General features: G+C 48.9%; 1 protein-coding gene and 1 pseudogene across 1 annotated transcript; both read left to right on the top strand.

The window, feature by feature from the left end:
* Window positions 1–7,169: 7,169 nt before the first annotated feature.
* LOC136488207 (putative disease resistance protein RGA4) lies at window positions 7,170–10,318 on the top strand (annotated as a pseudogene).
* A 3,906-nt stretch (window positions 10,319–14,224) lies between these two features.
* Window positions 14,225–15,142, top strand: LOC136488206 (putative aldehyde oxidase Art an 7). Its single transcript, XM_066485215.1, has 2 exons — window positions 14,225–14,521; window positions 14,582–15,142. Exons 1-2 carry the CDS (start codon window positions 14,225–14,227, stop codon window positions 15,140–15,142), a joined length of 858 nt encoding a protein of 285 aa, XP_066341312.1.
* Window positions 15,143–15,652: the final 510 nt, after the last annotated feature.

The raw sequence follows: 15,652 nt of genomic DNA, 5'->3' as shown, positions 1-15,652 counted from the left end.
GCCGGCAGACATTGGGGTCGACCTTCTTCTTCTTCTCCGAAGAAGCCTTGCCGCGGCGCTTGTCATCGCCACCGCGGCTGGAGAAGGCTTCCTCGGACTTCTTCTCCTTCATCCGGGCTGCCCACTCGTCCTCTGTCAGCAGCAGCTTGCCGCTATCCGTCGTTGCTATGGCCTGCTCCATGCGCTCGTCCACCGCCCGCATATGGCCTGTCACATCCTCAATGGTGAGGGTGGACAAGTCCAGCATCGTCTCTATGGAGAGAGCGATCAGGATGTACTTCATCGGCACGGAGTGGAGGTACTTGGAGACCGACTCTTCTTCGTCGATGGTGACGTCGTGGCTCCTCAGCTTGCTGATGAGCGACTACAGGCGGAGGGAGAAGTCCTCCACCGACTCACCATCCTTGAACTTGATGTTGGTGTACTCCTGCTTCAGCAGCTGGGCCGTCGCCTTCTTTGCGCGGTCGGAGCCGACGTGCATCGCTGCAATGGCCTCCCATGCCTCCTTAGCAGAGTTCTTCGCCCCCAACGGCTCCCTGTACTCCACTGGCACAGCAGCGAGGATAGCCTCCAACGCTGACATATCGTCTTCTTCGTTGTCGGTGCCCTTATCAATTGCATTCCAGAGCCGTCGGGCTCTGAGCTTGACCTTCATGATCACCGCCCACTCGCCATAGTTGGTGCGAGTCAGCGTCGGCGAACTAGTGCCGCTGACCTCCCGCACCGTGCGCACGACGACCTCCTGTCGTGGCTGGGCAGCCATAGCAGCGCCACTGCTGTCGCCCATCTCTAAACCGTCCTGTCATCGCCAGCGGTTAGTCCAACGACTATGCTTGTACGGCTTTGATACCACTTGTTGGTGCCGAGATCTCCCGCACGGGTGAGCCAACCACTCACCGACGTTCTCGCACACACACTACGGCCGGAGGTAGAAGAGGGAGGGAGAACAGAGCGCACACACACAGCACAAGCACCAGCGTTGCCGGAGCTCTAAAGAAGAGATGGTAAAACTGAACTCTCTTCACTGAGTTATAGTGGGAAACTATATATACAACTCTATCCATCTAATCCTAGTACACAGACATGCCAGGCTGCCATGCTACTACAGTGACTAGATGTGACAGCAGGGCTGACTTTGGCGTCTGCCCCTACTATGGCTACAGTGCGGCAGGGGAGTCTTTCAGCGCCTGCCCCTGCTAGTGCAGCAGCAGGGGAGTCCTTTCGGCGCCTGCCCCTGCCGCGTGTACAGAGAGAGAGCAGCAGATTACTTTACACTATTAGCAGCTATTAGCAGGTGGATTCAAACGTCACGTACTAAAACATAGTTAGCTAAAAATAGTAGTCTTGAGCTTTAGCTAGCTAATTTTTAGTGCTAAATAGATCTAAGCATGTCATGTTGGTGACAAGGCGTTGGGCGACTGCGAACTTCATAGAACAGTGGCACACGACGTGGAGCATCGCCTATCACGCTAGCGTAGGGACGGACATATGAAATGGACTGGGCGGACTGGTGGCATTGAAAAGGCCAGCGGTAAGGTGTGCATTGGCATCACGAGCGAAGAAACGATGATTTGAACATGATCTTGCACCTGCTAATTAAATAGTAGCTCTCTCATTTCATTTGTGATAGAAACTCAAACTGACCCACATTAACGCAGTTTGTTTGGATTAGCTAGGACCTAGCTATTAGCCGATGGCTTCTAGCACGACTGTTTCCAAACTGTCGGCAAAACTTTTCGCGGGAGGTTATATGTTGGCAAAGGTGCCCTTTGCCCACTATAGAAAGTGTTAGCAAAGGTATGTTGTGTTACAGTGTGAGTTGACTTCTATGAAATGAATTCTTACAGTCTAACACCTACAACTGCCATACACAACACAGGTTTCAGTCCAAGAAGTAACACTGTTGTAGTGATATAAAACTGGATCATCCAGACATAACTGACATATACAGAAGAAGATTATGAAGACATCTCATTGTTTACGGTAATATCTGCGGAAACATGACTAAGAAAAGGGCCAGAACCTGTCATCAAACAAGATAATAGCAGACTCATCAATACCACGTATATATGAAGCATATATGCTTCATAAGTTCATAGAAAAGTTATACGTTCGGACGTGCCACAGTGGCTGTATAACAAAAATTAATTAATCGCATTGTTGATTCCAAAGCTTCTACACATCAAACCACAACCAGCACACAGGACGTACTGGTCCTGAATTATATGCAAAAGCTGATGAGAGGGACACCTGGCAATGAGTGGAGCTGCGGGATCCGGCTGTCGCAGAGGGAGAGAGGTGCAGGGCATGTTGCTAATGATAGCTGTGTGGAATGGTAGCTGTTTTTGGCTAATACATGGAAAACATTGTCACCATGCTGTTTTCATAATGTGAAATGCTAGCTGTTTTTGGCTGACCCGGGGCTATGAGGATGCTGTGTAGATATTTCTAGTGAAATTTTTATTGAAGTCAAATCTGTAGCAGTTGCCTGCGCTATGGAAAGAAAAAAATTAGACAAAGATGTTTCAATTATATATAATATGATATATTGATGATTTAAAAAAATTATAAGCATGTTCATCTTATTTAAGCTTAATCCATTTTTTATCAATTAGCAACACAATGGTGTACAAAATAGTGTTCACAATTCATCTAGGCCACATGCGTAGCATTAAATAGTGTGTAGTAAAACAGACAGCCCATTGTACGACCTGTCTTTTTAGCTGTCTTTATGTTGGATTCGAGGTCCATGGAGACGACCCCTGTGTGTGGGTTGAACGTGCCCTTAATAGCAAAAATGTAAAAGACCCATATTTATGGGTCAAATAGCTTAGTTTATTTCTTCCCCTAGATTGGATGAGTTATGTAGCACATCGTAATTCATTTGGGTTGACTCAATGACCAAAAATATATGCGCTTCGATCTCTATAGACAAGGTCTATTGTGTGATCTTGGTAAGAAACTATAACACTTGTATATACTTGTGGTGCAGGAAGATGTGGACACAAACCAAATGCACCTAGCCAATTAAATAATGGCAAACATATTAATACAAATATTCATAGACTTGGTGAAAGGAATCTTGTACAGGGGTTAAATCTAAATACAAAACGGCATGACTAGCACCTGGACGTCCGGATGGACGCCCGTGGCTGCTCTGTTTCCCGCGCGTAGCGAGCGGACGACACGAACCTCAGCTTGTTGCGGGCCACCGCGCGGGCATCGTTCTGTCATCAGTCGACCCGCGGCCACCACCTCAGCGGGTGTTCATGCGCTCATCGGGTAGGGTTTCCCTGCCGAGCATGAACTGTCGTGGTGAGATGTTGGGAAGGGAAGGGAAGGGAGGGGAGGGAGAGGAGAGGAGAGGGAGAGGTGCGCTGCGCGAGGTAGGAGACGTAGCTCTGTGGTAGGCCGCTGTCCTCTAGCCACCGGCGCCACTGCAACATGTGCAACACCTGATCTACTTCTAAAACATCCAGATGAAACATTTGCAACATACATCTGAAGACAGATGAAACACTTGAACCACGCATCTGAAACACTTGCAAAAACACCTGAAAAACACTTGAAAAGCCATTGCAAAATATATGCAACATCCAGATAAAACACTTGCAACATATGTGTAAAACATATCCAACATCTAAATAGACACATTTGCAACATACGTCTGAAAAACAGATGAAACATTTGGAACAAACGGTTGCAAAATATGTGTATAGCCTTTGCAACATTTGCAACATTCCGATCTACTTTTGCAACAACCATATGAAATACTTGAAACATACCTCTGAAACATCAGAAACACTTAAAACATATGCTTGCAACATGCGTTGGTCAGGGGGACGTCAACGGCCCAGCATACACCTAGGCGCAGGCACAAGCCTCCCCTTCCTGCCGATGGGCGAGGTGGATGGGGGCGTAGGCGCAGGCCTCCCAAGGCCTCCCCAGGCGTAGGCGCATGCCTCCGCTACCACCCCTTTTGCAGTGGGTGAGGTGGATGGGCGCGGAGCAACGCGGGACGGGCGCGTGGGTCGGTGTCGTCGCGCTAGAGATACGGCCGCGAAGGGCGGGAGCTCTGCCTGCGGCGAGCGGCCCCGTGCTAGAGAAGGCGAGTGGCACTGTCTTTTTTTGTGGAGAAATGGACCAAAGAGCGAGGCGGAGTGCTGAGCACGCGACGTTAGTCCTATCATTATCTAATACAAAATGCTAGTTGAACTATTGCGCTATAAATAACTTGTATAAACTATAAACATGCCCTAAACCATTTATATTTGTAAATCATATTCTTTCTTGCTATCAGTTTCCAACTATCCAAGTGACCTACCTATATATATCTACTCATGAAGCTCCAAATACGTGTCATCTTAAGGGCGTGACAGCAATGGGCACACATCATAGGTAGATATATAAGGGTGCCTAGGAGCAAGAAACCGTGAAAATGTGGTTTTGCAATGATTTTGATTCTTCCATCCAAATGATAAGGTGACTTTGATTCATGGTCCAAAACGTTTTCTAAGAGAATCTGGATCCGAAATGTTTCTAGAAGAATTTGAAGCCCTACCAAACGGGCCCTAAGTATATAGAACATGAGTGGCACTTGTGGAGCGACAGTACGTGGTTGTACATTGTGAGTTTAGAGCCTAGTTGCAGAGTAGCGCATCAGTCTAGAGTTATGATGAGGCAGTGCAAGTTGAGGTCCCAATCTAACTGGTCACTCAATGAGGGTCGCACCGCCTCAGTGATGGTGGATTGGTTTAGAGCTGTGATGGGGCGGTGCAAATTGAGGTCCCAATCTAAACCGGTCACTGAGGCACTGAACCCAATCTTTACGAAGTTCACCTACGTCAATTGTTAATGCTCAGAAATTGCTATATTTTGCCCAGTATATAGTTCAAACAAACTCACAATTTCTTCCTTCACTATAAAAGTTCAAACTTATCAAACTATAATCATCTGTTTCGTCTCTGTGCCTCTTGATCAAATTGTGGCAAAAATTCAGCTAAATACTAGCTAAACATGAATATTTTGACGGGTTAAATGAAGTCTGGTCCGAAATTTCTGACTCTTTGAATCGTGTAACCCTGTTCGAAGCATCAAATGCGTATTCCCCATTTCCCTCGTCCCTCCAACCTTTCCCTGAACCAACCCTCCACCCAACACAATGCAATGCAACCTTCCGTGTACCATCACAATGCAACGCAACACACTCTGTACACAAGCTAGCTACAAACCTACACCTACACCTAGCTTATCAACATCGCAAGGATGCATGAAAAGGCTTAAAGATCGCATGCATGGATGCATGCTCAGCAGCCATGCCCAAGCCAAGATCCTTGCTTCTCCACCTCCTCCTAATCGCCAGCTGCATTGCCAATGCCGCCGGCGCCGATGATGCCCCGTCGCAGGAGCCCACCACACCGTCCTCGTCGTTCCAGGGAGAATGGCAGCTCCTCCATGCGAGCATCGGCGTCTCGGCGATGCACATGCAGCTGCTGCCGGGGGACTTCAGTCCTGATGTTCGACCGCACCGACACGGGGCCCTCCAACATCTCGCTGGCCGCGCTGGCGCCGTGCGCGGCCACCGCCGACGGCGCCGACCGCACGGCTCACGTCGGTGCTCCTGGACCTCCGCTCCAACGTGCTGCACCCGTACCCGCTGGCCACCAACCCGTAGTGCTCCTCGGGGGCGCTGCTCCCCAACGGCACGCTCCTCCAGACCGGCGGCTTCTCCAACGGCGACCGCATCGCGCGGCTCATCTCCCCGGCCACGGGATGGGTCGAGCTCCCGTCGTTCCTCGCCGCGCGGCGGTGGTACGCCACCGACATGATCCTCCCCGACGGCCACGTGCTCATCCTCGGCGGGCGGCGGCAGTCCAACCTCGAGTACTTCCCGCACGCCGATGACGTGGCGCCGGCGCAGGCGCTGACGTTCTTTCCGTTTATGGACGAGACGACGGAGCCCGACGCCGAGAACATCCTGTACCCTTTCGGCCGTTCCTCCACCTCCTACCTGACGGCACTGTCTGTCTTTGCCAATGACCGTGCCGTCGACTTCGACCCATATAACCGTGTGCTCCGCTCCGATGGCTCCCAGCCGTCCCATGCGGCGTGCCGAGGAACTACCCGTCATGTGGCTCATATCCGGCTTTGCCCAGACGCGCATATGAGTTTCCTAGTTTGGCCGTACGATTTCTTAGAACAAATGGACGAAAACCTAAAAAGTGTTACCTTCTGAATCAAAGGCCTGAACAGAAACGGTGCTCCACGTTCACATGTGAGGCATCACGCATCAAAAGGTAGAGATGCACGCCTTCCAGTTCCTCCCAGCTGGCAAAGCTGGCTCTAATTACCTTCTTAGTTTAATTTGTGCAACGGCCCTATCAACCTGAAGGGAATCGGATCCTTCAGATGGCAATAGGGCATCTCTAGTTAGTTGTACTCCTACAGCATTTTGCTCTGCATTGCACGGGCATTGGAGTCTCTCGACCACTCTGAGACGAGATGAAAGTGATAAGCTGACGTGCCGATGGTGACTCACATGGCCAAGGCTGCTACGGATCGGAGTACTTGACGGTGCGCATGTCAAGCCTCGCCTCCTTGTCCTCGGTGTCCCTACCGGGGGCCCAGGCTCGACCAGAATCCGGCTTCGGCTTCGGTTTCGGTTTCGGGGTCACCTTCGGAGTCGTCGCCTCGTCGGACGCCAAAGTTTTCCTCAAGCAGATTGAAACCGAGTGGGCCCGTTATTGGTTGGCAGTAGCAATCATTCGCAGCTCTACTGTTTTTCTGTGACGACTGAGACGCTGGATAGGACATTTGCAGCAATGGCGATGTGCGGTGGACGTGGACGCGGTGCGGCCCATGTGTTTCAACTTAATCAACATGTGGAAAGCAATACTACTAGAACCTAAACTCTTTTTTAGTAACATGAACAAATAAAAGAAGGTATTCATACGAATGGTTAAAGAGAAAACTAGGACCTAGACATAACAATTAACAGAGGTGGCAAGCCCGTTTCTGAAAAGAAGCGTGGTCAAAAAAATAATTCATAATTTTTTTTATATGAATTTGCATGAAGATAAATTTATATCAAAATTATTGACCCTGATACCATCTGTAAGACTATAACTTATTTGAAGTATTTGAAGATGTTCAGACTCTGCCTGCCACTACCAGCTCAGTTAACTGGGCGACCATTACCAGCTCAGTTAACTGGGCGACCATGGCCAACTATAAAGTTGCCTTCGTTCCTCATCTCAAGCTGCCGAGAGAAGCAACCGCAGTTCTAGTCGTCGCTAACCACCTCACATCTCCTCTGTTCTTCGCTTAAGTCCATTTCAGCTTGTCCGCCCCCTCCGGCGCCGGCTAGCAGCAACCCTGGCCATCAGCCCATTCACCACCACCTCCGCCAGCGTCCGTCAAGCAGAGCAGTTGCCACAAAGCACGCCGGGATTCGTTCCTGTTCCAGGCTTGCAGGCATCGCTCAACAGGTTCGTTTCCTTGACGTTGTATTTCTCTGCAATTTTTTTTATGCGTAGCTAGCTCTGCGTCCGAGATCTACTACAAACTTGTGTACTCGTTTATATATACTATTATATACACCAACCACAAATCTAACAATTCGGCATCTCTATGGTGATCGATGACTCTACAACAGACCAAAGGAACTGAAGCACACATATTATCCTCTCTCTACCGGCTGCAAACCACGCCTAGGCAGCAGGTGCCGTTCCACGCCTAGTCGCGGATCCGGCCAATCTCCAACCTTTGCAACTGCTAGGCAGCAGGTGCCGTTCCACAAACCACGCCTGCACTTGGTCCAACGTACTTCCAGTTCCAGCCATCGCTCAACTGGTCCGTTTCCTCGACGCCTTATTTCTCTGCATTCAATTTTTCATGCGTAGCCAGCTCTGCGTCCAAGATCTACTTTCAAACTTGTGTACTCGCTTATATACACTATTATACATCAACCACAAATCTAACAATTTGGCATCTCTGTGACAAATGTACCCCCATCCTGGCCCGGCCAGTCCTCTTGCTCCACTCCACAACAGATCAAGGAACTGAAGGACACAGCATTCTCTCTCGCCGCTGCAAATCAAGGTGCATATGCCTAGTCTCTCCCAGCTCTCTCTGTTTTTTCTTTCCATCCTCTTTCTTTCCTATTTTTATTGGAGGATGTTATTCAGTCTTCCACTCACAAATATACTCACACACGGGTGACGGGTTGAGATTCGTACCTTAATGCAAATCAAGGTGCCAGGTCTGGTACCAAAAGTACCCAACCTGGCCCTCACTACTACACAAAATATTTTTCAAGGCGGGCAAAATGGATTTACCGATGCGGGCATCACAACCGCCTCGAACAAATAGTCACGGTAAATGGTACCTTTACCGAGACGGTTTGATGCCCGCCTCCGTAAATCGAATAAAAAAGAAAAAAAAAGAAAAACCCCGTGGACAGGCCCGCCGAGCCCATCCACGGGCCGCTGCTGCTTGCTGTGGTGCCTCTCCGCCGCCAGATACATGCCGTGGAGCCATGGAGGGAGGGGAGGAGGCCGGATCCGCAGCCGCCGGGCACCAACCTGCCGGATCCGCCGCCATAGGCCACCTCTCCGCCGGATCTGCGCTGTAGGGAGAGGTGGGAGGGGGGAGGAGGTCGGAGCGCGGCCGGATCCACCGCCGGAGGGTTGCTCCCCGCCACCTGGTTGTGGAGGAGAGGAGGCGCTGCTCGCCACATGCCGGAGAGGGAGAGGGAGGGGGCACCGTGCCGTGCTTGGAGGAGGCACGGCCGCCGGAGATCCACGCCCTAGATCCGCCTAGGAGCACAGCCACCGAAGATCCCCACAAGCCACCGCCGCCCCGCTCGCCGCGCTCCTTTCTTTCTTTCTTTCTTTCTAGTTTTTGTTGGAGATATTATACTCTTCTTCCACTCACAAATATACTCACACAAGGGTGATGGCTTGAGATTGGTGTAGCTGCTTTCGATTTTTAGGTGCCCAAGTATATAATATTTCAACATCATCCATAGATCAAACTTCATCATATTCTCGTCTGCTAGCTACTCATTAATTTGTTAACTCCGTTATCGTTTTAGCTTGCTACTATGCGCCAGATCTGGTACCAAAAGTACTCAGTTATCATATAAATGTGATTATTCTAGTACCTATCTAATGTTGCAGTGTTCCCTTTTGAATAATAGTGCCAAGGTTATAGGGGCCTCGGTACTTTTACCATCAAGATTACCTTTCCTTTAAAACGAAACACTTAATTTTTTATTTAATTTCGATTTTGTAGATACCGAAGCAGCAAAAATGGCGGTGGTACTGGATGCTTTAGCATCCTACCTCCAAGACATGTTGTTGGAGATGGCTAAAGAAGAGGTGCATCTGCTCTTAGGTGTTCCCGATGAGATAAAAAAGATGGGGATGAAGCTTGGGGACCTTAAGAGGTTCCTCGCCGATGCTGACAAGAGGAACATCAGCGACAAGAGTGTGAAATCATGGGTGAGAGAGCTTAGGAATGCCATGTATGATGCTACCAACATCCTTGATTTGTGCCAGCTCAAGGCGATGGAACGGGGTCGAAGCTGTGATATGGGCTGCTTCAATCCCTTGCTCTTTTGTATGAGGAATCCTCTCCATGCTCATGACATCGGTAATCGCATAAAAAGTCTTAATGAGAGGCTAGATGACATTGAGAAGCGTAGCAAAACCTTCAACTTCATTAACCTTGCATCTTATGAGGACAACACAAAAAAGGTAGAATCCGCCCTTCGCGCTAGGCGTGAGACAACAGGGGGGGATGAGTTAGGTGTGGTTGGTGAGAAGATTGAGGAGGACACAAAAATCTTGTGGATTTGCTCACGAAGAAGGACAAAAATGTACATGAACACAAAAATGTTATGGTTTATGCTATTGTGGGAGTAGGAGGGATTGGCAAAACCACCCTTGCCAAGAAGATCTTTAATCATGACTCCATCAAACAAGAGTTTCAAAAGAGAATATGGTTGAGTGTCAATCAAGAATTTAGCGATGTTGATCTATTGGAGAGAGCAATCACTGGAGCAGAAGGAAACCATCAAGCACCAAGAAACACAAAGGACACACTAGAACAAACCCTTAAGGAAGCCATGGAGGGGTGCAAGACCTTATTGGTGATGGATGATGTTTGGGACCACCATGCATGGGAGAAGGTGCTCGAGCCTCCATTAATAAACTCACTTGCTCGTGGAAGTCGTGTTCTCGTAACAACGAGACATGACACGGTCGCTTCGAGGCATGATAGCGGAGGTGCCCCTACCACCATGTCGACAAACTAGAAGAAGAAGATGCCTGGTCTTTGCTCAAGAAGCAGGTTTGTATAAGTTAATTAAGGATTTAATATGTTATGTATTCATGTGTGCACATTTGCTTCACAATCTATCTAGCTTTATTTTGTTTAAACATTCATGCATGCACATTTGCTACACTATCTATTCATGATCTTGCACCTGCTAATTAAATAGTAGCTCTCTCATTTCATTTGTGATAGAAACTCAAACTGACCCACATTAACGCAGTTTGTTTGGATTAGCTAGGACCTAGCTATTAGCCGATGGCTTCTAGCACGACTGTTTCCAAACTGTCGGCAAAACTTTTCGCGGGAGGTTATATGTTGGCAAAGGTGCCCTTTGCCCACTATAGAAAGTGTTAGCAAAGGTATGTTGTGTTACAGTGTGAGTTGACTTCTATGAAATGAATTCTTACAGTCTAACACCTACAACTGCCATACACAACACAGGTTTCAGTCCAAGAAGTAACACTGTTGTAGTGATATAAAACTGGATCATCCAGACATAACTGACATATACAGAAGAAGATTATGAAGACATCTCATTGTTTACGGTAATATCTGCGGAAACATGACTAAGAAAAGGGCCAGAACCTGTCATCAAACAAGATAATAGCAGACTCATCAATACCACGTATATATGAAGCATATATGCTTCATAAGTTCATAGAAAAGTTATACGTTCGGACGTGCCACAGTGGCTGTATAACAAAAATTAATTAATCGCATTGTTGATTCCAAAGCTTCTACACATCAAACCACAACCAGCACACAGGACGTACTGGTCCTGAATTATATGCAAAAGCTGATGAGAGGGACACCTGGCAATGAGTGGAGCTGCGGGATCCGGCTGTCGCAGAGGGAGAGAGGTGCAGGGCATGTTGCTAATGATAGCTGTGTGGAATGGTAGCTGTTTTTGGCTAATACATGGAAAACATTGTCACCATGCTGTTTTCATAATGTGAAATGCTAGCTGTTTTTGGCTGACCCGGGGCTATGAGGATGCTGTGTAGATATTTCTAGTGAAATTTTTATTGAAGTCAAATCTGTAGCAGTTGCCTGCGCTATGGAAAGAAAAAAATTAGACAAAGATGTTTCAATTATATATAATATGATATATTGATGATTTAAAAAAATTATAAGCATGTTCATCTTATTTAAGCTTAATCCATTTTTTATCAATTAGCAACACAATAGTGTACAAAATAGTGTTCACAATTCATCTAGGCCACATGCGTAGCATTAAATAGTGTGTAGTAAAACAGACAGCCCATTGTACGACCTGTCTTTTTAGCTATCTTTATGTTGGATTCGAGGTCCATGGAGACGACCCCTGTGTGTGGGTTGAACGTGCCCTTAATAGCAAAAATGTAAAAGACCCATATTTATGGGTCAAATAGCTTAGTTTATTTCTTCCCCTAGATTGGATGAGTTATGTAGCACATCGTAATTCATTTGGGTTGACTCAATGACCAAAAATATATGCGCTTCGATCTCTATAGACAAGGTCTATTGTGTGATCTTGGTAAGAAACTATAACACTTGTATATACTTGTGGTGCAGGAAGATGTGGACACAAACCAAATGCACCTAGCCAATTAAATAATGGCAAACATATTAATACAAATATTCATAGACTTGGTGAAAGGAATCTTGTACAGGGGTTAAATCTAAATACAAAACGGCATGACTAGCACCTGGACGTCCGGATGGACGCCCGTGGCTGCTCTGTTTCCCGCGCGTAGCGAGCGGACGACACGAACCTCAGCTTGCTTGCGGGCCACCAGCGCGGCATCGTTCTATCATCAGCCGACCCACGGCCACCACCTCAGCGGGTGTTCATGCGCTCAGTCGGGTAGGGTTTCCCGCCGAGCATGAACTGTCGTGGTGAGATGGTGGGAAGGGAAGGGAAGGGAGGGGGGAGGGGAGGGAGAGGAGAGGGAGAGGTGCGCTGCGCGAGGTAGGAGACGTAGCCCTGCGGCTAGGCCGCTGTCCGCTAGCCACCGGCGCCACTGCAACATGTGCAACACCCGATCTACTTCTGAAACATCCAGATGAAACATTTGCAACATACATCTGAAGACAGATGAAACACTTGAACCATGCATCTGAAACACTTGCAAAAACACCTGAAAAACACTTGAAAAGCCATTGCAAAATATATGCAACATCCAGATAAAACACTTGCAACATATGTGTAAAACATATCCAACATCTAAATAGACACATTTGCAACATACGTCTGAAAAACAGATGAAACATTTGGAACAAACGGTTGCAATATATGTGTATAGCCTTTGCAACATTTGCAACATTCCGATCTACTTTTGCAACAACCATATGAAATACTTGAAACATACCTCTGAAACATCAGAAACACTTAAAACATATGCTTGCAACATGCGTTGGTCAGGGGGACGTCAACGGCCCAGCATACACCTAGGCGCAGGCACAAGCCTCCCCTTCCTGCCGATGGGCGAGGTGGATGGGGGCGTAGGCGCAGGCCTCCCAAGGCCTCCCCAGGCGTAGGCGCATGCCTCCGCTACCTCCCCTTTTACAGTGGGTGAGGTGGATGGGCGCGGAGCAACGCGGGACGGGCGCGTGGGTCGGTGTCGTCGCGCTAGAGATACGGCCGCGAAGGGCGGGATGCTCTGCCTGCGGCGAGCGGCCCCGTGCTGGAGAAGGCGAGTGGCACTGTCTTTTTTTGTGGAGAAATGGACCGAAGGAGCGAGGCGGAGTGCGGGCACGCGACGTTAGTCCTATCATTATCTAATACAAAATGCTAGTTGAAGCTATTGCGCTATAAATAACTTGTATAAACTATAAACATGCCCTAAACCATTTATATTTGTAAATCATATTCTTTCTTGCTATCAGTTTCCAACTATCCAAGTGACCTACCTATATATATCTACTCATGAAGCTCCAAATACGTGTCATCTTAAGGGCGTGACAGCAATGGGCACACATCATAGGTAGATATATAAGGGTGCCTAGGAGCAAGAAACCGTGAAAATGTGGTTTCTGCAATGATTTTGATTCTTCCATCCAAATGGATAAGGTGACTTTGATTCATCGTCCAAAACGTTTTCTAAGAGAATCTGGATCCGAAATGTTTCTAGAAGAATTTGAAGCCCTACCAAACGGGCCCTAAGTATATAGAACATGAGTGGCACTTGTGGAGCGACAGTACGTGGTTGTACATTGTGAGTTTAGAGCCTAGTTGCAGAGTAGCGCATCAGTCTAGAGTTATGATGAGGCAGTGCAAGTTGAGGTCCCAATCTAACTGGTCACTCAACTGAGGGTCGCACCGCCTCAGTGATGGTGGATTGGTTTAGAGCTGTGATGGGGCGGTGCAAATTGAGGTCCCAATCTAAACCGGTCACTGAGGCACTGAACCCAATCTTTACGAAGTTCACCTACGTCAATTGTTAATGCTCAGAAATTGCTATATTTTGCCCAGTATATAGTTCAAACAAACTCACAATTTCTTCCTTCACTATAAAAGTTCAAACTTATCAAACTATAATCATCTGTTTCGTCTCTGTGCCTCTTGATCAAATTGTGGCAAAAATTCAGCTAAATACTAGCTAAACATGAATATTTTGACGGGTTAAATGAAGTCTGGTCCGAAATTTCTGACTCTTTGAATCGTGTAACCCTGTTCGAAGCATCAAATGCGTATTCCCCATTTCCCTCGTCCCTCCAACCTTTCCCTGAACCAACCCTCCACCCAACACAATGCAATGCAACCTTCCGTGTACCATCACAATGCAACGCAACACACTCTGTACACAAGCTAGCTACAAACCTACACCTACACCTAGCTTATCAACATCGCAAGGATGCATGAAAAGGCTTAAAGTTCGCATGCATGGATGCATGCTCTGCAGCCATGCCCAAGCCAAGATCCTTGCTTCTCCACCTCCTCCTAATCGCCAGCTGCATTGCCAATGCCGCCGGCGCCGATGATGCCCCGTCGCAGGAGCCCACCACACCGTCCTCGTCGTTCCAGGGAGAATGGCAGCTCCTCCATGCGAGCATCGGCGTCTCGGCGATGCACATGCAGCTGCTGCCGGGGGACTTCATCCTGATGTTCGACCGCACCGACACGGGGCCCTCCAACATCTCGCTGGCCGCGCTGGCGCCGTGCGCGGCCACCGCCGACGGCGCCGACCGCACGGCCCAGTCGGTGCTCCTGGACCTCCGCTCCAACGTGCTGCACCCGTACCCGCTGGCCACCAACCCGTAGTGCTCCTCGGGGGCGCTGCTCCCCAACGGCACGCTCCTCCAGACCGGCGGCTTCTCCAACGGCGACCGCATCGCGCGGCTCATCTCCCCGGCCACGGGATGGGTCGAGCTCCCGTCGTTCCTCGCCGCGCGGCGGTGGTACGCCACCGACATGATCCTCCCCGACGGCCACGTGCTCATCCTCGGCGGGCGGCGGCAGTCCAACCTCGAGTACTTCCCGCACGCCGATGACGTGGCGCCGGCGCAGGCGCTGACGTTCTTTCCGTTTATGGACGAGACGACGGAGCCCGACGCCGAGAACATCCTGTACCCTTTCGGCCGTTCCTCCACCTCCTACCTGACGGCACTGTCTGTCTTTGCCAATGACCGTGCCGTCGACTTCGACCCATATAACCGTGTGCTCCGCTCCGATGGCTCCCAGCCGTCCCATGCGGCGTGCCGAGGAACTACCCGTCATGTGGCTCATATCCGGCTTTGCCCAGACGCGCATATGAGTTTCCTAGTTTGGCCGTACGATTTCTTAGAACAAATGGACGAAAACCTAAAAAGTGTTACCTTCTGAATCAAAGGCCTGAACAGAAACGGTGCTCCACGTTCACATGTGAGGCATCACGCATCAAAAGGTAGAGATGCACGCCTTCCAGTTCCTCCCAGCTGGCAAAGCTGGCTCTAATTACCTTCTTAGTTTAATTTGTGCAACGGCCCTATCAACCTGAAGGGAATCGGATCCTTCAGATGGCAATAGGGCATCTCTAGTTAGTTGTACTCCTACAGCATTTTGCTCTGCATTGCACGGGCATTGGAGTCTCTCGACCACTCTGAGACGAGATGAAAGTGATAAGCTGACGTGCCGATGGTGACTCACATGGCCAAGGCTGCTACGGATCGGAGTACTTGACGGTGCGCATGTCAAGCCTCGCCTCCTTGTCCTCGGTGTCCCTACCGGGGGCCCAGGCTCGACCAGAATCCGGCTTCGGCTTCGGTTTCGGTTTCGGGGTCACCTTCGGAGTCGTCGCCTCGTCGGACGCCAAAGTTTTCCTCAAGCAGATTGAAACCGAGTGGGCCCGTTATT

Source organism: Miscanthus floridulus, chromosome 10, assembly GCF_019320115.1.
Source record: "Miscanthus floridulus cultivar M001 chromosome 10, ASM1932011v1, whole genome shotgun sequence".
NCBI classification, from domain to species: domain Eukaryota; kingdom Viridiplantae; phylum Streptophyta; class Magnoliopsida; order Poales; family Poaceae; genus Miscanthus; species Miscanthus floridulus.
The sequence above is the reverse complement of the archived record's forward strand: the minus strand, read 5'-3'. Positions and strand labels throughout refer to the sequence as shown.

Bases quoted from the DNA above. Each gene is read 5' to 3' on its own strand.
- LOC136488206 (XM_066485215.1), top strand. From the start codon at position 14,225: ATGCCCAAGCCAAGATCCTTGCTTCTCCACCTCCTCCTAATCGCCAGC. The intron at 14,522-14,581 runs GTGCTCCTGGAC...ACCAACCCGTAG, and splicing joins CCGACCGCACGGCCCAGTCG to TGCTCCTCGGGGGCGCTGCT.